The sequence below is a fragment of the Rhipicephalus microplus genome, chromosome 5 (genome assembly GCF_043290135.1).
Source record: "Rhipicephalus microplus isolate Deutch F79 chromosome 5, USDA_Rmic, whole genome shotgun sequence".
Taxonomy (NCBI): domain Eukaryota; kingdom Metazoa; phylum Arthropoda; class Arachnida; order Ixodida; family Ixodidae; genus Rhipicephalus; species Rhipicephalus microplus.
This window is the reverse complement of record NC_134704.1, coordinates 214865916-214893010: the sequence shown is the minus strand read 5'-3', so window position 1 is coordinate 214893010 and position 27095 is coordinate 214865916. Positions and strand designations below refer to the sequence as shown.

The 27095-nt window shown below is 45.6% G+C and overlaps 2 protein-coding genes and 1 long non-coding RNA gene across 10 annotated transcripts in view; 1 reads left to right on the top strand and 2 right to left on the bottom strand.

Annotated features, from left to right (window-relative positions):
• LOC119173523 (solute carrier family 41 member 3) overlaps positions 1–27095 on the top strand; it is an 880209-nt gene that overhangs the window by 626448 nt on the left and 226666 nt on the right. The window lies entirely within an intron of this gene.
• Positions 1–27095, bottom strand: part of LOC119173525 (uncharacterized) — a 63259-nt gene that overhangs the window by 3517 nt on the left and 32647 nt on the right. Inside the window, exon 2 of the long non-coding RNA XR_005110125.2 lies at positions 5572–5635. This is a non-coding gene — a long non-coding RNA (uncharacterized LOC119173525). The remainder of the gene's footprint in view (positions 1–5571; positions 5636–27095) is intronic.
• Positions 24478–26333, bottom strand: LOC142818123 (uncharacterized). The gene is made up of 3 exons (XM_075896478.1): positions 25948–26333; positions 25736–25801; positions 24478–24857 (listed from the first exon to the last, which is right to left on the bottom strand). Exons 1-3 carry the CDS (start codon positions 26072–26074, stop codon positions 24706–24708), a joined length of 345 nt encoding a protein of 114 aa, XP_075752593.1. The 5' UTR covers positions 26075–26333; the 3' UTR covers positions 24478–24705.

Sequence of the window (27095 nt, the reverse complement as noted above, 5' to 3'; positions counted from 1 at the left end):
GGACAAAGGCCTCTCCCATATTCCCCCAGTTTAATTCAGTCCTGTGCTTGCTGCTGCCAATTTATACCCACAAACTATTAATCTCATCTGCCCAACTATTATTGCATCTCTTCCTAACCCCGCATGCCTTCTCCGAGAATTCAGTAAGTTACTCTTATTGACCAGCGCTTATTCTGTCTATGCGCTACATGCCCGGCCAATGTTCATTTCCTCTTCTTGATTTCAGCTATGATATCCTTAACCCCCGTTTGTTCCCTAATCCACTCTGCTCTCTTGTTGTATCTTAAGGTTACACTTGCCATTTTTTTTTCCATTGCTCGCTGCGCCGTCCTCCATTTGCGCTGAACCCTCTTTGTAAGCCTCCAGGTTTCTCCTCCGTAGTTAAGTATTGGCAAGATACAGCTGTTATAAACCTTCCTCTTGAGGGATACTGGCAATCTACCTGTCATAATTTGAGAGTGCTTGCCAAATGTGCTCCACCTCATTCTTATTCTTCTAGTTACTTCGATTTCGTAGTTCGGCTCCGCAGTTATTACCTGCCCTTAGTAGACATGTTCTTTTGCAACTTGAAATGCACTATTACCTACCTCGAAGCACTGCTCTCTTCCGAGGTTGTTGTACATTACTTTTGTTTTCTACAAATTAACATTAAGACCTACCTGTCTGCTCTCCTTGTCTAATTCTTTAATCATGATTTGCAATTTGTCCCCTGAGTTGTTCAGCAATGAAATGTCATTGGCGAAGCGCAGGATACTAAGGTACTCTTTATTAACTCCGATGCCTAGCTGTTCCTATTTGAGGCCTCTGAAAGCCTCCTGTAAGCACGTGGTAAATAGCATTGGGGAGATTTTATCCTTCTGCCTTACACTCTTCTTTATGGGTATTCCATTGCTTTCTTTATGAAGCACTATGGTAGTAGTTCATCCCCTGTAGATTTCTTCTAGAACGTTTATATATGCTTCATCGACGCCCTGATTCCGCAGTGTCTGCTTGACTGCTGATGTTTCTACTGAATCAAACGCCTTTTCGTAATCTGTGAAGGCTATGTAAAGTGGTTGGCTGTATTCTGAGCATTACTCTATTACCTGAATGGTAGTATGAATGTGGTTGATCGTTGAGTAGCCTGTTCGAAATCCTACTTCTTCCTTTGGTTGATTGAATTCTAATGTTTTCGTAACTGTGTTAGGGATTATCTTTGTAAATAGGCTATATACTACGGAGAGCAAGCTGATGGGCTTGTAATTCTTTAGGTCCTTGTCATCTCCTTTCTAATGTATTAAGATGATGTTAGTATTCTTTCTAAGACTCTGGAACTCTTCTCGTCAGGAAACACCTCGTAAACAGGGAGGCTAGTTTTTTTAACACAATCTGTCCTCCATCGTTCAGCATATCTAATGTTACCTGATCCTCACCGGCAGCTTTGCCTTTTTGCATGCTCTTCAAGGCTTTTCTGACTTCTATCACTACTCGTAGGGTGTCATCTTCGTTACTGCTAGCTCTTATATTATTAGGGTCGTGGTTGTCCCTGTTACTGTACAGATTTCTGTAAATATCCTTCGCCATTTTATCTATCCTAAATATATTGGTAAATATTTTTCCTTCTTTGTTCCTTAGTGCATATATTCAATTTCTGCATATCCCAAGTTTTCGCTTCACTGCTTTGACACTTCCTCCATTTTTCAGAGCCAATTCTCTCCATGTTATACCTTCTAACATCGAATCCCTAACGCTTATTATTCAACTTCGAAAGCTCTGCCAGTTCTATTTTGTCTGTTGTCCTTGAGACTTTCATGATTTGGTGCTTCTTAATGAGATTCTTTGTTTCCTGGGAAAGCTTGCCTGTGTCCTGTCTGACTGCCGTGCCTCCAACTTCAACTGCACACTCTGTAATGATACTGGTCAGATTATCATTCACTGTATCTACGCTAAGGTTGGTTTCCTCAATAAAAGCTGAGTACCTGTTCTGAAGCATCTCTTAATGTTTGTACTTTCCTCTCAGTGCTAGCTTATTGATTGCCTTCTTGTTTATCAGTTTCTGCTGTTCCTTCTTCAAGTCTAGGCGAATTCGAGACCGTATCATTCTATGGTCACTGCACCGTACCTTGCCAACCACTTCCACATCCTGCACGAGGCCTGAGTCTGCACTCAATATACAGTATATTTCGTTCTTATTTTCGCCATTAGGTGTACTCCATGTCCACTTATGGTTTTTTTTTTGTTTTCGGTAGAAGGTATTCGAATCCGCTAATTATTGCATTCTGCGGATTGTACTAGTAGCTTACATCTGGAATTTGTAGTACTAGTGCCATAATCTCCTACTGCCTGGTTTCCAGCCTGCTTATTCCCTAGCTCTGCATTAAAGTCTCCCATCAGTATATTATACTGTGTTTTTACCTTACTCATTGCCGATTCCACGTCTTCATAAAAGCTTTCAACTGAAGCGTCATCATGACTGGATGTGGGGGCGTAAGCCTCTACCACCTTCATCCTGTATCCCTTATTGAGATTATTTACAATACCTACCTCCCTTTCATTATTGCTATAGTATTCCTCTATATTGCGAGCTATGTTTCTGTGAATGAGGAACCCCACTCCCAGTTCTCTTCTGTCAGCCAAGCCCCGATAGCAATGAACGTGCCCATTCTGTAGGACCGTATAGGCCTCAGCTGTCCTCCTAACCTCACTGCGCCCTGTTATATCCCATTCCACACCCTTCTAGCTCCTCGAATAGGACAGCTAAACTTGCCTCACTAGATAAGCTTCCAGCGTTAAACGTTGCCAAGGTCAGGTTCCAATGGTGGTCTGTCCGGATCCAGAGATTTTTAGCACCTTCTGCTGCGATGCAGATCTGGCCCCCACCGTGGTCAGTTGCTTCGCAGCTGCTGGGGACTGAGGGCCGTGAGTTAATTGACGTATGCGTGTGGGAGGTAGTGGCCAGATACTGCCATGATAGATCATTTACGACAGAATACATGATGAAAATTCTGAATAAATGCATTACATTCGGGATAGCATCGCATGCTAACGTTGTGTACCTATTTACTAACCACAACTTTCAAACTGTGCCAACATCTGAAATGACAACTGTCTCAATATCGATAAATTAAATCCTGAAGTCGCTGAAGCTAAAATTTCATATCAATTTTTTTCCAAAAGTAGGATTCCACTAAAATAGACCCAAAAATAGCGAGGAACCCTATTGCGTCAAAGCATTACGTAAAAGAAAAAAATAGGAAGTTTTAGAATACCGTTTGCAAGCGCTGCAGGCGTTTCGGGCGCCTTATGAGCTTTGGAATAGCGTCTGCCCTGCTGCACCACAACGCACGATAACATCAACCCCGTAGCCTCGAAACCAGTTCTTGCGGGCCACATGCGGACTGCGATTGCCGCACGCAATTTCGAATTTTCTGTGTGCGATCTGCAAACACGAACGCCGACTCGCGTTACAATGCATGCGCAGTGGCAGCGGCAGCACCGCAAGGGCTCGCGGTTCGCTATTCTAAAACTGTCTAATGTTATACGTGCGGCTGAATTAAGATGGTAGGTGACCCATGACTTTTTTGAATTCGGTACAAGCCTTCATATCTATTTAACCTTTTAAGTATGACCGCACGCACAACTTGATAGTTTTTAATTAACTAATAAAGCACTGGCGTAAACCCTAAATCGCATGGCGCATTAGCAAGATGCACTCGTCGTCAGCGGCAGGCAGTCCCGCCAGAAGCGAACAAAAAATGGCCGCGCACCACGCGTCCACATACACAACCAGCGGCTAAGCGCCTGTTCTTAGGAACCAGTTTTGATTGATGGATATGTGGGGTTTATTCTCCCAAAACCACCATATGATTATGAGAGATGCTGTAGTGGAGGGCTCCAGAATTTTCAACCACCAGGGGTTCTTTAACGTGCACCCAAACCTTAAGAACCGGGTAGTTTCAGTTAACTTCAAGTTTTCCCCGAAAACAGTGTATTGTTAATTTTAAAAATTACGCCGAATCGAACCGGTGCTCGAACACTGTACCGAACAACGTTTCGAAAATGTCCGGTTTTTACTTGTAACAAGACGCTGTGTGCGCCATGTGCAATCTCCCCGAGACGTGCTAGGACTACAGCTAGGACTACGCAGCGCCTGCTACTTTACACATGCGCAATTTTTGCCACCGTAAACCTGACCACCAATTCGCATATGACACTAAGAGAACAAGAGCAAATACACGTACTGCTGATATCTACTCACCTCCAATTTCAACTTGAATAAACAGCTCGTCACAGCACTGCTGTTACGGTCTTGACGTCTATCCGACGTGTGAACGAGGTGAAGACAGCGCGCAGTCATACACGTAACATGCCGCGGAATGTGGAAGCGAGCACAAACGGTGCATGCCTTTATATTGGCCTAAAACTAAATGAATTGCAATATTTTTTATAACTTTTTTACTGCTACGCAAGTGCTTTACAGCCGTTCCAGTTTGTGGCCTTCTGAAAATACCTGTCTGTGGTGAGCTTTGGTGAACTATTTTTCTTAAGCGCAGTAGGGCTGTGCATGGGCCAAATGGCATGCGCGTGGTAAAACGTGTGCAGTTTAAGTGCCACACCGTGCTCTTGCTGGTACACTTGGGTCCTTTGATTGAAAAGAAACAAAACAGACGTATTTCGTAGAGAAGCCAGTGCGAACTAAATTAATGACCGGAACAAAATGAGCATTCGTGGCTGTACGGTAGCTGTTCGTCTGACTTCCCGACGAAGTGACCAAAGAAACGGACACATCTGCTCTAACCACTTTACTTTTTTTACCAGTTGAATGTGCTCGCATGCCGCGAATTTCTGTCGAATAGTATATAATACACAAAAGTAAGTAAGCTTGATGAAGCAAATTCTGTGAGCATTGGCCAGTAACCATGGTATGTGTGAGGAAAGCCCTTGGCCTTCGTGTTAATTATCACAGATAATTTCCCAAACTTTTGCTTCGTTCTAATTATTGAGAATGGCAAACAGCTAAGAGAAACGCGCACTTAAAAAAAAAGATTTGAGGCGTTCCCTACCATCTCGCCCATATTTTGCTTGTAGGCCATGCCCTTTTCGTCACGCTGTCTGGGCATTGGCAAATGATAAAGGAAGCGGATGGGAATCCCAGCTGTTTCCAATCATTGGTCATCGGCCACTGCTGGTAGGGAATCTTCTCACTTAAGCTAGCCAAAGTGATACAATAAATGTGCAGGCTGCTTGTGGTTATCTTTGACAGGGTTTTACATCACCAGAGCACATTAAAAGCTGTACTCAAAAATTAAAAAAAGATAAAAACAAAGAGTACCTGTTCAATACGCAAGACAAAAACACGTGTATCCTTTATAATATTTAAGCACAGCCAGCCGAAACTCTAACCAAAGGAAAGAAACTTTTGTACATAGTAAAAAAAAGGAGCACATAAAAATCTTTTCTGACATCACAATCATTCCTGCCCTCCCCACTATAAAAGGAGCAGATGTGGTGATAACATGTTCAATGCAAGTTAGGCTACATAATTATTCGGACATATATAGCAAAGCAATGAAAGCTCATGTTTGAACATACCAAGTGCAATGATAGTAGGGGTGTGTGACAGTTCAGGGAGTTTTTCTGCAATGCTGGTTTCTTCCTGGAAAATAAAGAGGAATACACTTGACCAATGTTAGGAGCACGTTTCCTCAAAAACGACTCTAAACATTTTGGACATTCCACTTGAGCAGATATAAAGGCGAAGCTATTTATGCCCGTCTTATAAATTTGATCCTGCTGTGAAACTACCGCCATTATGAGTAGGTAAATGTTCCACAAAATCAGCGCAAATCGCACTACTCACTGCTACGTCTCACGTCATAGAAGTGAGGTGTAGTGTGGTGCTGATGTACCTGTGAGCTCATACCATAGCATTGAGTCTGTAGTAGCCCTGATGGGTGAGAGGATGAGTACAGAAAAAAAAAGACAAAGATAAAGATATATAAAAACAAAAAATTCCTACCAAGAAAGATCTTCACAGGGCTGGATGTTAACCTGTGTACCCTTGATCCGAAGCAAGCACGCTAGCAGAGCACAGCATAGCGTTGTATCATATTGCGTAGCAAAAAGCATGGAAGGACACCAAGCTTGAAGAGGAAAATGAGAAAGGGGGAGAGCAAAACTGAGCGCATTAACTGCAAGTTATCACTTGCAGGTTTCAAATGATAGCGAATCAAGTACACACGGTAAGCATGTAAGTAATGTGCCGCAAAATGCAACAAAATCATCTAGGTAGCCTAATCAAATTAGATTTGTATCAATGTGGCTTAGTGAACAATACATTGTATGCCTTAGCATCTGCAAAACCACAGACACCCTTCTTCTTTGCCTGCGCAAGCACCTCTGACAGCGTCACGGAGGATGTTTTTTCACACTCTGGTCTCCACTTCATATTTTTATTATTGGCATTGTTGTGGCAAGCCAGCAGTTTTACGAGAGAAGCTTCTTTAGCAACCCTAAATATGTTTGTCCAATATATGTTACGTGAAAAACAACATGAAATCACTTCGGTCATGTTTCTCAAGCCATAAGGAGAGGCGACTTTTATTATAAAATATTAATCAAGCGAGCAGGCAACTCGCACTCAGAGTATATAGTCTTTATAACAGTCTATAACAGAAATATGACCAAGAAAATAAATGATGCCAGATATTTCAAGAGCACAATTCAGACAATATTGAATCACTTAGGGGCATACACCTGGCATACGCTTTATATATACACAAAAAAAGCAACACACAGCTGCCAGGAAAACTAGTGACCCGGTATAGTAGCAAATCAAATTTACTATTCAAAGACATTAAATTAAAGTATTCACTTCAGCCAGAACATTGCGCTTCAAATATCAAACAAACCACTTGTACACTGTATAAATCTAATTCTGCAATATTTATTGTTTCTCTGGAAATGAAGATTTCAGGCGTATTACTGAGGCACTAAAAACAGTGCCCGGCCTGTATGGTGTTCTGTCATGTAGCTGTCAGTGGCGCAAGAGTATTGTGTCACTAATGCCACTTTCCAACACATAAAAAAAGAAAGCAGATGCAAAAGTCGCATGGACACAGTTCACCAGCACCAACATGTCTTCACAGCTACCTTTCACTATAGCCACAATTTTTCCGAAGACAGTCTCATACCGCGTACATGATACAAGCACATGATTGTGGATGGAGTAACTGATACGTTCCACAGTTGCTTTCTTGAGCAGGGTACTGACAGTAGGAATTACACCATATCTCACGTCACTGAATATTCTCATCTGATCAAGCTCTCCCATCTCTGTGAACTCCACAGGAGATCGAAATTCACCCCTTGCAGCCAGGAGTGCCTGGAGAAGCTGATGCTGCTCACTTATTGTCTTTCTGACATTTTTAAAGTTCTTTGTGCACCTTATGCACTGCTTAAAGTATTGGTGCTTCCTTTCAAATTTCATAGTCCAGACATGGCGGAGAAGGCCAAACATCTGAATACACTCACTACATGTAGTGATGCTTCGGGCGCAACTTGGTCTTCGGAAACAGGGAGCATCGAGTTGTGACGTATTCTTCAATGATCACCTTTAATAATGCCACCTGGGCTGACGTTACTAGAGAAGTTATTACAAGATCTGTTATATGCGTCAGCTTCACCCAAAGCTGCCATGTGGGGTCAATATAATCAGCTACTTTTGAGCCAACATATACATGGGCAGCAATCTCAACAAAGTCAAGTTTTTCAACTCATGGCCACCGAGCTTGTTGCCCTTCCTGGGGACTTTGGCTGGTTTATTGCGCAGATCATGCGCAGTGTACTGCATTGTAGAAATCCTGTTATTCAGGTAATCATAGCTGAACCAGGCTTTTTAGAGACAAAATATTCGATATACAATGGCCCATCATGTTGTACCACACCTTCAAAAACATCATGCCCGATGCATGGGGGTAACCCAGGCTGGCATACATAGAAGTGCTCTAACGCGTGGGGAGGGGAATTCTTGATGATACCAAAATCATCTTGCACACTTTCACAGCTTGCAAGCCGTTCATATTGCCACAAGGCAGTAGTGGGATTGGGGCATAAAGCGGTAGAGGGTCCCTGGCAAAAAGAGAAGACTACGAAGTGGATAGAGACTGGTTCCAGCCCGCCAGTGCGCCAGGCATTGTCATCGCGTGTAATCGTTGTAAATATCTGTAAATATACGTTTTCTTGTAAGATTATTGGTGGAGGTGCGGGGTACGCCTACCTGGCTTTTCCGGCAAACCAACACGGAACTTCGGAGTGGTCGCCACCTTCATTTTTCTGCAATGGCTCAACAGGCCCACCCACAAGAGCAACAGCAGCCGCAGCTGCAGCAGCAGCAGCAGCAGCAGCAGCACCAGCACCAGCACCAGCAGCACCAGCACCAGCAGCAGCAGCTGCCTCCTCTGATTCTCCTGCCTCCACGAGACCCCGGAACCTTCTCGGGCACAGGCAAGGACAAGGTGAATGTTGAAGATTGGGTCGCTTTGTACGAGCGCGTGAGCGAATACTATAGGTGGGACCCTACGTTGATGCTGGCCAACGTTGTATTTTACTTGCGGGATACGGCGCTCACCTGGTATGAGACGCATGAGTCGGAGTTGACCAGCTGGGACGTTTGCAAACTGAAGCTTCTCGAGTTATTCAGCAGGCCATTTGGGCGACAGCAGGCCGCGAGGAAAGACCTGGAATGTCGCGTGCAGACATCGACAGAATCGTATGTATCTTACATACAGGACGTATTGGGCCTCTGTCGAAAGGTGGACGAGAACATGAGCGAAACTGACAAAATCGCTCACATATTGAAGGGAATTGCCGATGACGCGTTCAATCTGTTGATCGTTAAAGATTGCGCCACCGTCGACGCGGTTGTGAAGGAGTGTCAGCGCTTCGAGCACGCCAAGAACCGTCGCATAACCCGCCAGTTTGCGCGTCTGCCTAATACTGCAGCCACTTCGACCTGTGAAGACAGCCCCAAGTTCACGCAAGCTACATCGTCCGAAAATGTCACCCGAATCGTTCGTCGCGAACTCGAAGCAATGGCTCCTGCAGCCATCGCCTCTGACGGTCCTCAAGACAACGCATCCACCGTCTCCCTCATCCAAGCCGTCGTTCGCCAAGAAATAGCAAATCTCGGCATCACACCTGTTTGCGCTGTTCGCACCACCGAGAGCTCGGCTTCTGTTAACCAGATTCCGGTGTACCCTTCACGCTACCCTTCCCGCTACCGGAACCCTGCTGAATGGAGAACGTCGGATGATAGACCAATCTGCTTTCACTGCTCTCGCGCCGGCCACATTGCACGTTACTGTCGCAATCGTTGGTCATCGAATTCATCTTGGAACACTGGGACATGGCGTCGCTTTGAAGGCAGTTCTCGCCGCTGTTCTACTCCGTACGATCCACAGCCTGCTCCTACTAACGTTCAGGGCCGAAGGTTCAGCCGGTCGCCATCACCCCAAGGCCGCCGATCTCTCTCGCCGATGATTTCTCGATCCAGGTCCCCTGCACGACCTGGGCCCTCAACCTCGGGAAACTAGACCATGCAGCTCCCGGAGGTGACGCTGCATTAACGACCCATTCTGCAAATCCTCTGTTGACGATTCCTACACGCCGCAATATTTTGGACCTTTTGGTGGATGACGTTACCGTTACAGCCCTGATAGACACTGGTGCACAAGTTTCAGTCATGAGCGCTGCTCTCTGTACTTAACTGCGAAAAGTGATCACGCCTCCTATTAAGTGTGCAGTAATGCTTGCCGATGGGAGCACATCTGCCGTTCTCGGCATGTGTACTTCTCGCGTATGTATTGTTGGGCGCCAGACCGTCGTATTGTTCACCGTGCTTGACCAGTGCCCACATGACGTGATTCTTGGCCTCGACTTTCTCTCTGCGCACTCCGCCCTTATCGACTGCTCGACAGGTCTTCTTCAGTTGGAACTGCCTTTTGACGCCGCTGTTGCCCATGACGCTCAAAGTCGCCTTTGTGCCACCGAGTTCCTGCATCTTCCGCCGCAAGCCGCGACTTACGTGCAGCTCGTGTGTGATCCGCCTGTGCGCGATGGTGAATATGTCGTTTCACCTATTACCGACGTTGTGCTAAAGCACTCCATTGCTGTCCCGCACACCGTGGTGAGAGTATGCCACAATCAGACCCATTTGTCTCTTTTGAACTTTGGTTTCTCCACGCATGTGCTGCCTGCTGGTATTAAACTAGGCGTCATGTCGTCGCTGCAAGAGTGTGATATTTCTGAACTGTCGGCTCAGCAACCTACTCCGCATGTCAACTTGCTCACTGCGCCCAACCTGTCAAGCATTGACATTGCCAAAATGATAGCGCCAGATCTTTCGCCCTCCGAAGCACAAGACCTCCACCGTCTGTTGACATCCTATGCGGACATATTCGATCTTGACAACCGCCCTTTAGGCCAGACATCAGTTGTGACCCATCACATCAACACCGGCGATGCCAACCCAATTCATTGCCGCCCTTACCGCGTCTCCGCCGCCGAACGCTCTGTCATCCAGAAAGAGGTCGAGAAAATGCTCGCCAAAGGCGTCGTCGAACACTCATCAAGTCCGTGGGCATCCCCGGTAGTGCTTGTCAAGAAGAAGGACAACACATGGCGATTTTGTGTCGACTATAGACATCTCAACAAGGTCACTAAGAAGGACGTTTACCCTTTACCAAGAATAGATGACGCCCTTGACTGCCTTCATGGCGCAAAGTTTTTCTCGTCCATTGACCTTCGATCTGGTTATTGGCAGATCGCTGTTGACCCACGGGACCGAGAAAAAACAGCATTTGTAACCCCCGATGGGTTATATCAATTTAAAGTAATGCCGTTTGGGCTTTGTAATGCGCCGGCCACCTTTGAGCGCATGATGGACTCCCTTCTGCGCGGCTTCAAATGGTCCACTTGCTTATGCTACTTGGATGATATAATTGTTTTTTCACCGACGTTCGCAAGCCATCTAGAGCGACTGTCCAGTATTCTCCAAGTATTTCGCAACGCTGGTCTTCAGCTGAACTCTTCCAAATGCCGTTTCGGCCGTCGCGAAATAACTGTACTTGGTCACCTCGTTAACGCATCTGGGGTACAGCCCGATCCGGACAAAATTCGCGCATTGACTCAATTTCCCGTGCCCTCTTCTCATAAGGATGTCCGGAGCTTCCTTGGTTTGTGCTCCTATTTTCGCCGCTTCATCCGAAATTTCGCCGATATTGCGGGGCCTCTCACCGAGCTTCTTAAAAAAGACGTCCCATTTACTTGGAATTCGCCTCAGAGTGCTGCATTTTCGGCGCTCATTGCAGCCCTCACGACTACGCCAATATTAGCCCACTTCGATCAGACTGCCCCGACAGAAGTTCGTACGGACGCGAGTGGCCACGGAATTGGTGCTGTTTTAGCTCAGCGTCAGCATGGACGTGACTGTGTCATCGCCTACGCCAGCCGCCTTTTATCCCCTGCCGAGAGGAACTATTCAATCACCGAAAGAGAGTGTCTTGCTCTTGTTTGGGCAGTCGCTAAATTTCGCCCGTACCTCTTCGGCCGCAGTTTTACTGTTGTAACTGATCACCATGCACTCTGCTGGCTTTCCTCGCTAAAGGATCCCACGGGACGTCTCGGTCGTTGGTCTCTACGCCTCCAAGAATACACCTTCTCGGTCGTGTATAAATCTGGTCACCTCCATCAAGACGCCGACTGCCTGTCACGGTATCCAGTGGATCCACCAGACGCCACAGAGAGAGCTACGGAGGCTTGCGTCTTATCAATATCAGACTTTCTTGCTATCGCTTCTGAGCAACGCCGCGACCCGGATTTACTTCCCATCATAGAAAGCCTGAGTTCCGCTACTCCACCCACTTCTCTGAACTTGTATTTCCTTCATGAAGGAGTTCTCTACCGCCACAACATGCGCCCTAACGGCCCTGACCGCCTTCTCGTCGTGCCTTCCCATTTGCGTGTAGATGTTCTCCGACAGCTTCACGATGAACCTGCCGCTGGTCACCTGGGAGTCACTCGCACTTACGATCGCGTCCGGCGCCGTTTTTTCTGGCCACGCCTATATCGCTCTGTGCAAAAGTATGTTGCCAGCTGCGACCTTTGTCAACGTCGAAAACGACCAACATCGCTTCCAGCTGGCCTTCTTAACCCTATTGAGATCCCTGCTGAACCATTCTACCGCGTAGGGCTCGACCTTCTCGGGCCATTTCCCACTTCTGCATCCGGGAACAAATGGGTTGCCGTGGCGACCGACTACGCGACACGTTATGCGATCACCCGCGCTCTTCCAACCAGCTGCGCTACCGATGTCGCCGACTTTCTGCTACATGACATCATATTGCATCACGGCGCTCCTCGACAGCTCGTTACTGACCAAGGCAGATACTTTTTATCTCGCGTCGTCCAGGATATCGTACGTTCCTGTTCCACGAACCACAAGTTCACAACGGCATACCATCCACAAACTAATGGACTTACAGAGCGCCTGAATCGCACTATCACGGACATGTTGTCAATGTATGTTTCTCCAGACCACCGTGACTGGGACGCAACGTTACCCTACGTCACCTTCGCTTACAACTCCTCCAGACATGACACCGCAGGCTATTCCTCGTTCTACCTTCTTTATGGACGGGAACCCTCTCTGCCTCTTGATACACTCCTTCCCGCTGGTTCAAGCTCCCCTGTCACATACGTCCGCGATGCCATAGAGCGAGCCGACGCAGCACGACAGATTGCCCGAGAACGACTCATGCTTTCTCAAGCCTCTCAGAAAGATCGATACGATCGTCACCACCGTGAAGTTTCGTATGCACCAGGTTCTCTCGTACTCTTGTGGACCCCATGTCGTCACATCGGCCTCTCCGAAAAACTTTTATTTCGCTACGACGGACCATACAAAGTCCTTCGCAAGATCAGCAACCTCACCTACGAGATACAGCGAGTCGTCGACGAAGCGCACTCAATGCCACCACCATCCACTGTTGTGCACGTCGTAAGACTGAAGCCTTATGTGTCACCCAACACTCCCCTTTCGTGACAAGCGCCGGGTCGGCGCTTTAACGCCGCGGGGTAGTGCCACAAGGCAGTAGTGGGATTGGGGCATAAAGCGGTAGAGGGTCCCTGGCAAAAAGAGAAGACTACGAAGTGGATAGAGACTGGTTCCAGCCCGCCAGTGCGCCAGGCATTGTCATCGCGTGTAATCGTTGTAAATATCTGTAAATATACGTTTTCTTGTAAGATTATGAATGAGCATAGTTGTCTGGGGTGCGCTTTCGCCCAACCACATGGGGATTTTCGTAAAACTCTGAGCGTGTCAGCAGGCAAAAACGGCAAAAGTACATGGACGTACTGAAATTCTGAGTAAAACCGCCAACTCTGTGGCTTTCTAGGTTGTCACCAGTAATGAAGTCTAGTCTAACGTGATGGTTTCTTGCATCAATCATCAAGCCTTTCTTTTCAAGAGTGACTACATCTTGTGTCAATGAGTCCAGAACTTTGTCCAACCCAAACTTTTTCACATCTCTCTGCTGGCACCGCATCTCTAACTGCATGCCTTGGACCAGCGAGCTACAATGCAATGCAAATCCCCGTGATATAGACACCGAGCAGCTTGAAATTTTCTTTAGACGAGCCTAATAGATTAGCTACTTCAAATTCATCCAAATGAAGAATGAGGCAAACAACATTTTTCTCTGAACGTTTAAAGGACTTGCAATCAACATAATTGTAGTAGCAGTTATCTAATGCATTTTGATGAGAAATTCGGCTAAGTGCTGGTGCGCAACAAGCCAAAAAATGGATGAGATCCTCAATCGAAACATAATGATAACAGAAGCAGTGTTCTGCTTGTTTATGCCTAGTGTTATGTCTGTTAGTGGCACAAAACAAAAGCTGTTTCTGTAATACCTGTGCCGCCGATAGGAAGAAATAAAAAAAACTGTTGTTGAAAAAGCATCCTCAGCAAACGCAGAACTAACGGCGGCAAGAGCATCAGCTGGAACAACTTTCCCAAGCCTGTGCAAAGTTATATCTATGTTCAGGTTGTGAATGTTCTGCATTTCCTTGACAATGTATTGTACTGTTGCTGCAGGCACATGATGCTCAAACTCGAGTTTCAACAGGAACAGCGCAAAGTTGTCACTGAAAAGCTTAGCATCTCTTGTGCAATAAGGCACTGAATCATGCCTGTCGACCACACTGTCACTTGGCGAATGAGTGCATACTCCGCTAGGGCCCGGTTCTTGACCTATTTTCATGGTCTCACTCACGTCTGACCTTTCTAAACGCTGCAGAGTGTCCTGTGCGTCATACATCGTTGTTGAATGGTATCTAGACACATGACTCCTTAGTGATCCAGCTGTTCTCAACACACTGGAACATTCAGTGAAAGGGCAAGCAACAAACCTTGTCCCACTTTCGAAATTTCCAACCATGTGTGACATGAACCTTTCACGGGTTTATTCACTTCTCTCACAAGATGGCATAGGGCACGTGAACACAGCACTGCTTCGTTCATCACTAGGATCGTCATGCTGTGTTGATGCCTAAAAATATTGGCTTTTCAAGCCTTCATAACTTTTCAACACAACCTGCCACAGCACACAAGGGCAAACAGAACCAGCTGAAACACTGCTGGTTTCAGTGCAAAATTGGCAGGCCAGCACCCTTTGTTGGCACTTTTGCTGCAATGGAAGACAGCAGATTCCACTGATAAGGTTTTGACTTCATAGTGGTTATTCTGTTACTGATTAGAACAGTTCTTTCTACATATACTCCTATTTATTTATTTATTTATTTCATATGCTTAATTGTCTATCATTCTTCCTCTTTCATACCTTGCTTCATCTCTCAGCATTTCACTTGCTTCTTTCTTCGTTCTATTTGCTTTCTCTCTACATCCCACTGTTTTCTTCTTGCTTCCTTTTTGATTATCTCTAATTTTCTCTTTCTCTATTTCTTTCTATCCATATTTCTGTCTCACTTATTTTGCAACAATTCACCCTCTCTCCCATTCCCCTCAACATTTCATCTCCACTCACGCTCACTCCTCCCCCCGCCCACTCTTGCTTGTTGCACTCTACAATACAAGGCTGTGTGACACTTTCCTAGCATGCCAGGATAGTGAAAAAAATCCGCTAAAAATAATGTCTCTTTCACGATATATTTTTTAATTATCTCCCAGCACTCGTTCTCTCACCCAACGCCTCCGAGGCGCTGACTCAATCATCGTGGTTATTACAGGCCAAGGGCGCTATGTAGGATTGGCTGAGTTTTGCGAAACTCGGAATCTTCCTGAACTCTGGTCACCCCCCCCCCTTATGAACAAGCCAACAGTACAAAAACGTCAAATCCACCCCTCAGAGGTCTGCGAATTATTGGTTATGATGAACAAGTCATCGCGTCAAGGACGGTCGGCTAGGTTGGGTGGTGTTTTCAAACTAGGGGCATCTTCTTTCACTTGTTTGTCATTCCGCTAAGTGCAGAAGTGCGCCCTATCATGACTCGCGACTGGCAGTGCAGTGCAACCATCAGCTGAGCTCTCTCAAGCGGTGTTCGTCGACGAGACCGCTGACAGCGTCCACAAGAGAGCGGGAACACTCCCACGTACACTGCAAGAAATGCACACTAACGTGCTAGTGACAAGCGGTCCGCGTCGCACACGAACGCTGTTACAAGCAGTAGGCGTTTCAGGAGAAGCGCGTGCACGAACAGAGGGGGATAAAAATTGGCAGATCCCACGTACAGTCGGCATCGGTGATATGCGAAGCACGAATAAAAATGGTTAATATGTCACTTTAAAGTCAGCCCAACGTGACGAGGTAGAGGTAAATGATGACACACATGACTTCACTGGGGTCATGTTCGGATGTGTCGTTTACCTTCGTCGTCTAATAATGTCACGTGATACCAAATTGAGACCCGTTGGCAACTGGTGTGAAACTCGCATGTGTCAAAAGCTCGCATGCGTCAAAGCAACGCAGCGCGGCGCACACCTGCTAGTATATGGCAAAAGCGGCGCCTGGCGTCGCAACGCCGGCAGTGGTGGAGGTGGTAAAAAACACTTATTTCAGAAAAAGTTTACTAGAGAGTGCCGACGTGGCGCATTGGCGTGCTAGAGTGGCCAGACCCTATTACGGGACGCCAGTGGAGCTGGAAGCTGCCCGTGCGTGCTCCACCAAGGAGTGTTGCGCAGCCAAGGTAGAGCAGCCGAGCAGTTGCTCCTCCCAAGCCTCTCTAGTTGGGATAGGGAAAGGGGATGAGAAAGGGACGGAATTAACTGGGCACAATGCTATGACGTGATATATGTCGGCGAGGACATGACAGTTCGAGCAGGTGCCATTGATCTCCGGCAAAAAGTGCCTGGCTGCCGCCGGACTGTTAAAGGTGTTCGTCTGCAGGCGGCGTAGCAGTCGTTCATCCGCTTTCTCCAGACCACGTGTGGGGTCCGGGTAGAGGCGGCGCGAAGCCCGGTATTAAGCCAAAATTTCTCGAAAGCGCGTTAGGTTGGTGTTGCCAGATTCCGTCTTGGGGCATGAAGGGGCAACGGCCCGGATTGGAGAAGCGCGGGCAGTGGCATTTGCCACCTCGTTGCCGGGCAGGCCTGAGTGGCCTGTGGTCCAGACTATATGAATGGGATGAGGGTTAAAGCGCCAAGGGGCTGCCTGAAGTAGGCGAGCCGCCAGCGGAGCAATGGAACCCTGAAGGTACTGAGAACAGGCCGAGCACGAGTCCGTCAGGATGGTGCGTTAGGCAGGGTGAGAGGCAGCCAAAGCTATGGCAACCTCTTCAGCGTGCGTTACTGTGTCTGCTCGAAAGGAGAGGCCATCGACGGGTTTGACCTCTGTAATCACGGCCGCCGTGAAGTGGCCCGGTGGGGAGGGACCCGAGACGTCCACGTAGGAAACACTAGGACGATCGGAGGGTCACGTTTGAAGGGCCGCGGCGCGTGCTAGTCTATGGCTGGTATGAAGGTCGGGGTTCATATTACGGGGCAGAGGTTCCACCCATAGCTTTTGTCTCCAGAGCTCTGGTACCGGCTGCAGAGGGTCTTGGTCAGATATCGGGTCAAGTCCAAGTCTGTGTAGAAGAAGGCGCCCTGAAGGCATCTGCAACAGTCGATTGATTTGGTTAACGCGATGAGCTTCACGCATCTCGGCAAAGGATTTGGGTACCCCCAGAGCCGCGAATTGGCTGTTGGAAGCTGCAATAGGTAGGTCCAGAGCGCGTTTGTATACTGAGCGAAGAAGGGCGTCCAGCTGGCGCTCGTGTCGACGCCGCAGGCGAAGGTAAGGCGAGGCGTAGAGGACGCGACTGGTCACAAACGCGTGGGCCAATTGGAGGGACTGAGACCCGCGGAGGCCGCCGCGCTTGGTAGATACCCGCCGTATCATGCGGCTCACCTGTTTGCTGGTGCGTCTGAGGCCTGCTATTGTGTCCTTGCGATCCAAGGACGATGTGAGTTGAAGGCCAAGAATCCAAATATTTTCAACTGACGGCACGGGCCCGGATGGAAGAAAAATTTGAGGCGGCGGTCACGGAGAGACTGAAAGAAGAGCCGATTTAGCTGGAGAGCACTCCACACACTAAACCAATTCTGACCCTAAAAGGTGTCAAAAAGGGTGCCGACACTCTAAGCACACCCTTTGAGCACCCTATTTGCGCCTCAGCACCCTACAAACGGAATTAAAAGGGTGCACACATCAAAAGGGTGGAAACTAGGGTGCAAAAAGGGTGCAACTAATGGGTGCTGATGAGCACCCATTAGGATGCACAGTCGCCGACAAAACTCTGTGAGCAACGTGGTCATAGAGCATAACTAACAGCTTTTAGAGGTCTCCTGGTTAGACACCTTGGTCTCATTAGTAGCCCCACCACAGTAAGGTATATTTGAATAGCGGTAGTGCCCGGGTGAACGTAAGTTCTGCACTGGTTCTGGCAATCTTGCTGCCTTTTTCTCGTCGCCTCGCGGCCGGCGCTGACCAAGCTATGCGCTACAAGCTCACTAGCCAATGGCGGAGTACGCAGCTTGTAGAGCTACAACAGTATTGTGACTTACACATATAGAGCTCTCGGCCTCGTTTGCGCCTAACATTGCAAACAAAACTTTGTCCATGACAGTAAATATAAATCATACGTTTGTTAATGCAAAGAAATACAAAACAACAAGACCATGGTATAAAAAATAGTTTTTGTGTTGTACAAATATTTGCTAACCTTACAATGTATCAGTTGACACGTGTTACCAATTTTCATGGCGTGCTATGGACTTCGACGTTCTATTATTATAACATTAAAAAACGTTTTCTTGCTTTTGTTCATAGAAATATTTTTCAAAGCACGTTAAAATGAGCCTTGACTAAAGTCTTTTCCTAAAGAAAATTCACTAAAGACAGCTAAAATAATGTTTGCCAACCAGTACGCTTATTTTGTTGTGACGAATTTTGCTTGCTGCCTGTAATTTGTACTTACCTACAACCATTTTAACACTGTTTTTAACAGCCAGCTCAACCACTCAATCAATGTTCAGATGTTAACAAGGTATCGGTAGAAGAAATACACAAGCAAGCAAATGTTTCAAATTTCGCGCGCTCTTTGACTTCAAATTTTGCGCGACTAGCATCATGGTTTTTTTTTTCAAGGTTATAAATATCCAATGCAATACACACTGGCGCATCTCCTATTTTCACTACTTTGTACTATAATTTTAAGCCGAAACAATTTATTTACTTATCATATAAAAGATTATGTGCGCAAATGCAGATAGGTGGCGCCAGAAGGACAGAAATGGCTAAAGTCCCTGAAAAATAAACTAAAGTAGCGCCAACCGCACCCCTTCGTCTCCGCTCCTCTCCCAGCAGCCACAGCAGCGCCTCTAGAGCGTCCACCAGGAAACTACGAATGCGAAAGCACGCGGGCGCACTGGATGTGCCAGACGCTTGGGCAGCTCGGGCACTGCTGCGCCGTGCGTTTTTCATCGAGTGGCCGTGCCTCGGGTATGCTGAAAGGGTACGCCGGTGGCGTCTGTTCGGGGAGCGCGCGCTCGCTTCACAGAAGCAAAGTCTACGGCAGCCATCGTTCCGAGATTCTTCATCGCTGCCCCAGCGTGTGTGCGGCGTTGCCAGTCTTTCGTATTCGGTACACTTCCTTTGCATTTCATTCGTCGCTGAACAGTTCTTTGTATCGTGAGTGTGGGGACATTACTCGTTCGTTGGTCGATTCGAAGGAATAGAAAGCTAGCTACCCCTCGCAAAACAGGCAATGGATCGTTCTACGTTTTCAAAGCAAGTGTTTTATGCGAAGAAGCCAACCTTTCTACTGTAGAAAAAACTACGAAAGCAACTATGACTTTGGCACGCTCTTCTTGGACCGTCGGTACCGAAAGCTTTAAAAGGTCGCCGCAGCAATATTTAATACAGCGCCGTGCGCAGCCGAAGGAAAGACTCAGATATACGGTGTCGGCGCGGGGCCGACCAGCTCGAGTTCACCGTCAATTGCATGAAACGACTGCGTGGGCCAGATATGCCATGTGATACTACTGGCAAGTGCTGACGAAATCAGGTCACAAGGTCATGCTGATTCTTTCTTTGGTCTGTGAGGTTATATGCTGCTCGCATTATTCGATCTTTAGTAATTTAAACAACCACTGCACATCGTGCGCGTATATTGACAGACGTGGCTTGTTACAGTCCGCATAGAAGGTATATTGATATGTAAACTAGTGTAAAACTGGGTGAGTTCATTCATATTGGAAAAAAAAAGAAAGCGCAGCTGAGGAGGCAATAGAGCCCATAGAAGTATTACGTGAGACAGGCGGTAAACAAACAAAATACTATCTGAAGAATACAAAAAAAAGGTAGCGTTCGCGCATGCATAGTGCTTTTCTCTCTTGCAGCTGAATGCGCAACCCAACAAATAAAACATATATGAAACTTTGTCCTTTTTCCGTGCATTTCTCTTCTATCTGCCAACGTGTTTGAGAGTTTAACCTCCACGACAGGACCTAAAAATTCGCATACAAGGGGTGCATGCAGCCCGACCATACTAACATTTGCGATTGCTGTAAAACATATTCCAATTGGAGACTTGCAGTTGTTAGTCCAGCATGTGTCCAATGAAATTTGCTACCTATGTTCTCGTCCATGCCTTTATTCTTTTAATAGGTGTGTTAAAATACAATCAATAAAAATGAGTAAGCATAGCTTGCTCCATAAATAATAACGCATCTCAAGCTACTTGGTTATTATTATAAGGTACGAACCGCTCGCGTTTCACGAGGACAGAGGTTGGGGTAGTGTGATAATGTGCATAATGTTTCTCCTCTGTGTTCTGGTGACGTCCATACCGTTTGTGTCCAGTGTTACAAGAAGTTCCTTTTTTGCACATATGATTGTCCCCATTGTTTAAGCAGAATACATATCCCTTAGAATAATGTTTTACACTTAAATACCGGCTCTAGGCCACTCAACATCCATCACACCTCGGTCTTGCCTGGCATGAATACATGAGAATGACTGCGTTTGGGAAGGCAGCATTGAGTACACACGTATACTTGGGATGTTCATGGCATGACATGTTTATGCATATGCCATCATAATAGCATGCAATATGTCGAACGAACAAAAGGGCCTGGTATTCATTGGGAAATCCCATTCCATAATGTCACTTTATTGATAAACACCAAAGTTCAAGTACAGTTGATTCTATGCAAAAACTGAATGAAGGCCACAAAACATGACATTTATTCAACATTTCATGAAAATGCAGGACTGCCTCAATCATACATGATAATTATGCAGTGTACACAATAAATGACATGAAATATGTGTTAATTGTGACTTGTTGCTATGCGTGCACATCACAATGACAAGAGTGAAGAAAAGCGATGGCATTCGTGGTGCACTCACAACTAGCGACAAGTGGACGAAATTTGTGCCAAACATCTTTATCAAGATTAACACTCCACATGTGGAATTTAGCGAATGAAGTAAAGTACACATATTGAACTTTTGAAAGCACATAGAATAGGAAGTAGACATGGAAAGCCCCTACTGCGGATATGCAAAACATATTATGCAGATATGTAGGCATGAAACATGACATACACGTAAAAGACATAATAAAACAGATGTAATAGGCACAGCAAAACCACGGACCTAATCATAGACTAGTGAGGGTAACAACAGCTCTATCTGAAGAGAAGAAGAGCGAAATTAGCCACCAAAATAGAGGCCAACCCAGATATAGTTGGAATAAAAACACACGAGCTTATAATTGCCCTCAACAACAAGTGCAAAGCTGTAAAATCATAGGGCAACAATGGCTTCAGCCTCAAGACAACAAGAGTGAGGAAAATCAGCCACAGGCCAACCTAGCAGAAGTCAAAATAAAATTACACGAGCTTAGAATTGCGTTCGGCAAGAACTGCAAAGCAAAGAGAGGAAAAACGAGAAAACAGACACAGAGGCAATGAACAAAACCATTACTACACTGACATCTGAAGCAGAAATTTAAGGCGGTAAACCACCAACGCAGAAAGTAAGTGAAATTTCCCGAGTGACGAGAAACATCATTAAAAACAGGGACACTTGACACAGAATATTAAAAATAGGCTTAGCTAAGTTAACAAAGCTTCTTATCAAGAACACTAGTCACCCAGAATTACAACGTAAATGAGATCGAGACACCACCCAAGCTAATTAAAGGGAACTGCTTATAAAGGACCAAAATGTACACACTGAAACAAACAGGGCAAACGTGTTAGAATTTTCAATGACATTATGACGGCAACTGAAAACATCTGCTCTGAACTGTACGGATCAAAGGTAAGTAATCACTGTTGAAATGAAATCATAATAGGACAAAACACTGCAGTTCCTCATGTACGGTACTTGGGGATTCAAACGCAACATCAATTTTTTGGGGATAACTGGTATGCACACCTGCTCGAAATAACCACGTCATGTTGTAATAAATATAGTCTCTAAGAATAATTTTGGCTCTGATATACACGTTCTAGTCGAAATTACGCCAATATGACCCGAACTTAACGCAGTGTCAACAAAAGTATGTGCGTTACTGAGACCATAATTCACGCATTTCAATCCGTGAGTACTGTACCTACAGACTAGGTTAAGAGGCCATACCACATATGCATCAAAGAAAAACGGAAGAAAAACACGAAAGAAATTAGGCATACACACTATTTTACATTGGTTGTAGCAGCCTGCTTTCCAATGCTACGACTACCAGTTTTTGCATCTTCAGCTTCATCAGCTGCCAAACGCATATTCTCTTTCCGCTGAAGAATGTTAGTTCTGGTTTTAAAAAATGCTCTCAGCAACCTTTCCTGAATGTTGTGGCAAGGTGGAAAACAATTGACAGCTTGCACACTGTGATTAGTGATGGCCACAAGTTGACCAATCGTAACTTCATTGCACAGAAGCTTGTTGCTATTCACTCTAAACATATTCTCAGCTGTTTCGAGCAAATGAAGTACTGCTGGCCCTGGTGATACGAGCTTGCTGTCATCAGTATAGGATTTTAACTTTGTGAGCACACTAGCTTCGTTTGACACTGTGGCAGTTTTGCACTGCTCACAAATCCCTGTGTGCTTTGCAACACTCTTTACCACAAACCCAGCAAGGTAAATAAAAGACTCATGCTCCATCATGCGTATGTCGAGAAGATCACTGGGATATTCAACAGCTTCTGTATCATTGTTGTTAGGAGCTCTTGCGTGGCAATTTTCGATGCCAACTAGGGAAGGAGCATCGTCGATAGCATAGCTTCCACTTCTACTGGGCCGAAAGAACTGTGCCAAAGTAGCAGCTCGAATAGCACTACGAAATTGAAGTGCTTTTGGTACTGCATTCTTCGCCCTCAGAGTGGAGAACAAATTCTCAAGAGCATCTTGGGCAAATCAGCTGAGCAAAACAAAAAAGAAGCCCTTCTCATTAAGATAATTATGATGCAGTTCTAATGCAACTTTTTACACCAAAATTATGCCCATCTGCACAGGCTTCCACACGTGTTTCGATGGAGAGCCTATCTTCAGATCTGTAAAAAGAGTTACCATACCTTCAAAAATATCAGTGAGTCCTCATATTTCTGATCTTTTAACTTGCTGATGCCGAGCTTCATTGTACGTGATGTCAGTACTTTGAACCACCTATAAAAGGTTTCTATGAACCATGCTGTTGTCAACGCTTCTTGAGGCAAATCTCCCCTTTGGACCAAAAAACGTAGTGCAGCTGCAGTATCGTGATTTAGCAACGAAAATGCAGGCCCCACTTTCATTTTCTCATAGAGTCCTGGGTCCAAGAAGGATGGTTTCAAGTGTGGTGCTATATTTAATTGCAGTTCAGAGTCTATTTCTACCAGCTTCTGAACCGGCACAAGGTTAACCTCATTCGAAGGCAGCTTGTGCTTTTCGACCAAATTTTCGGGAAGGAAAATCGATTGACCACGTGTGAGGTGGTTCCTCAAGTTCTTTAGCAAATGTGCGGTGTCTGCCATAAAATAAAGCTTGCGATTTTGGTCAACAGGATGACAACAAGAAACTCTTGACACAGAATGCTTTCCCACAACTATGCCAAATTCTCTCCAGAGCACCATATTCCCACCACCCATGTCGCTAACGACTTCATCTATACGAACCTCGATTGTTTCACATTCCTGAATAATTTCAATCAACTGTTCTTGAACTGCAGCACTGCTGAACGAGTTTCCAGTAGGATGATAAGCAACTGTCTGCTTCCATATTTATGTAACCCCACCCAGCATGAAAACAAGTCCATGCGTTGCCACTGCAGCATGTGGCAGAGAACCGTCGGCCAAAGGTAAAGTTGGCCTTCCAATAACAGTGCCAGTCATTTGGTCAAACGCAAGCCCTGAGCTCAACTGAATTTCATCGAGCATCAGAACTGCATGCCTCTCATGCTCCTTTATGGTGGTTATCTGAAATATGCAACATGCATTAGGCAACAAAAGCATTATTAAAGACATTTAAAATACAATGCTTTTCAAGAATAAACAGGCAGTGCACAGTGCAAGCTGTATTTCGATGTTTGCATGCAAGAAGATTATCACCTATTGAAATTTATGTGGAATGGTGCTTAGTTAGAAGGAAAAAAAGGTGAGAATATGTTGTGGAAACTTTATGAATGGCCGCTAAAACGTGCACGACAAAGAGCGCCGTGACAGGCACTAACACTGGCACTAGCAACACATCTAAACTTAATAAATATTAGGGTTTACGTGCGAAAACCTTGATACGATCATGAGACATGCCATAGTGGAAGGCTCTGAAAAAGGTTACGCCTTTTGCTCAAGGTGTACTGCTGAAAGAGATGCTCACGAGAATAAATGTAACAAATATATTCAGCTACACCATCATTTCACCTTTAAAGCAAGGGACTTCAGAACCTCATGCAGAATTCCTGGTGAGAACTTGTAGTTTTCAACACGACGTTGTAAAGTTCTTTCACTCGGAAGGGGTACAGCAAGCTCCCTGACCGCATTGTAGCTTCTGGATCCACATGCCAAACGGAGCTTGAGGCCTTTCTGTATAGTCTCTGTAGACCATTGCTTCTCTAGCATACTGGAAGTCCACATGCCTTGCAGTTGATCTGGTGACAGGTACTTCTTGATGTTTCGCGTGAGTTAATGGTTTCTGCGGTTTGCTCTGCTTTTTTGTTGTTGCAGTGTAGCAACTTTCCACTTCATGTTGTTCAAGCACTCTTCCAATGTAGCTGTTCTTTTGTGAAGGGCAGCTACTACTGCTTGATCAGCATCCCAACTACTTGAACTGGAGCCTGCAAAGCACAGATTGAGCAGGAAGTGACAAGAGATTGAAAATTTCACTATTTAACCCAGACTAGCATGTGAGGGAGAACCATAAGGATTTAAAGAAACAAAAAAATCAGTGCCACTCCATATTATTCAGCAGAAAAGTGTAAGCGTAACTTTTTGAGAACACAACAGTGGTTTTAACAAACAGCATAAGCTGACACTGTTGCTCAATGAAGAGGGATAAATGGAGCTGTGCAGAACCCGCAATGCATGCAGCTGAACTATTTTTTCGGTGGGGGCGTGTCCATGATCCGAAATAGGGGCAGGACAGTCAAGTGTGATCACGTCTCACTTTGTGCTCTGCGTGTGAAGGCAGAAAGACATTTTGGGAGCGGCAAGTGTCCGGTGTACCACCTCCTAGCTATGCCAATAGTTAGGAATGAGTAAAGACATGAATATATGGCACGTACTCTCGGTTATGACGTAGGGTTATCAATGGCGGTGGCTATTTCAAACAAAGTGGGGAGAGTGCCATGGATCCACTGTTGTAGCTTTTTTTGACAGAGTTGCTACAAGACGGCAGCTGATTGCGTGTCACAAGTGATAGTGTGATGATGTTTCGCAGTGTGTAGCAGTGTGCTATGCATTACTGTACACAAAACACAGCTTACATGTTCCTCTAATAAACTTACGTTGTGTGCGACTACCCTCGCTTTACAGGAATGAGCATACCAGCAAAAGAAACAAAACAGGGCACCAGCACTTGGAGCGCATCCGCACTATTAAATGCACCAATATATCAATCTGTTATGAGTGTGCACGTAATTTTCTGTAGGCGGCGATGTGTCACACTCAAGTGTATATTGCATAGTGTGTGAGAACAGTAGCACTGAACACTTACCGGTGACATCAGCTGTGCCCTCAGCAGACAGAAATCCTCCACAGGCAGCACAAAAGTTCTGCTGAGCTGTAAATGACGGATTATCTTATTAGTAGTACTGAAGACCGGTACAGTCACCAAAGCTTTAAATTAGCACAGTTGCAGCACAGGCGATGAGGGTTGGCCAGTGACTAAAATTAAAAAATATGACACTGAACAGAAATTTCACTCACACTCAACAGGCACCTTCAAAGCTTGAAATGGCTGGCAGCTCGATTCATGGGTGGTTTCCACACCTGCGCACATATGATAGTTGGAACCAACAAAACCATCTGGCAGACACATGCCTATACAAATCATGAAAAGTAGTACTCACCTGCTGAACAAGCTGTTGAACAAGCTGGCAGTGCGTCACATTCGGAACTTGAAGGTGCATCTGCAACATGAGATCAACAATAAATTATGTGAAATTTCAAAGCAACACGTCACTGCCTTTACCTTCTGGAAAATCTGATGGTGCTGAATCAGTGGCTGTGTGACCTAAAAAGCATAAAGACAAATTAAAGAAGACCATCATCTCTGTTACATCGCATTTTGGCAAACAAGCATCAACACTACTTGAAACATTTACAATACGCACAGGTGCATTACAATTTTTTAGTAATAAGAATGCATGCCAAAACCCAAGCGACAATGCTTTCAATGCTTGCAATGTGCTGAACACCATACTGCGGAGCAAAATGTTGTGGATCCGCAGCAGCACACCCCTACAAACATGATTGTAAAACATATAAACCAATGGATACAAGTTACAAGCCGTTACAATGCTTCGACTTCATGCAGCATGTGTGTTAGCTACGTTACCTTGTGAAGAACCTAACCCTGCTTAAGTGGCATCACTGTTGGCTCCATAGCCTGCAAATTATAAAACATCACTGAAGGCATAAAGCACGTTTGTAATTACGATAAGTAATAAATGCAGTAAGAACTCTCCATATACAGCATCTGGTGTCAGAAGCACATTCGTAGCTGATGGGCAGTCTGTCTCTTTGGCTTCTGCATAATCCAAACATGTAATAATGATAACGATCGAAGAGGGAAAAGGCGTGAGATGTGCTTAACCGTCAACTCACCGTCAACAAGAGCAGCTGCTGTTAGTAGTAGATTAAAGCCACAAGATGAGCGGGCTGAATCATTGCATTCTGGAGAATGAAAAAAAATGCATTAATTATACCAAAGAAAAGCCATTAGCTATACACAAACAGTGCACAACACCTATATGCAAGACGACATGTTTCAGGTTAGTGAAAGGCTGAGAAGTTATTATGGGTGATGCAGAAAACAATGAATACGGACTAAACATTCTCCAGTTTTTTAACGC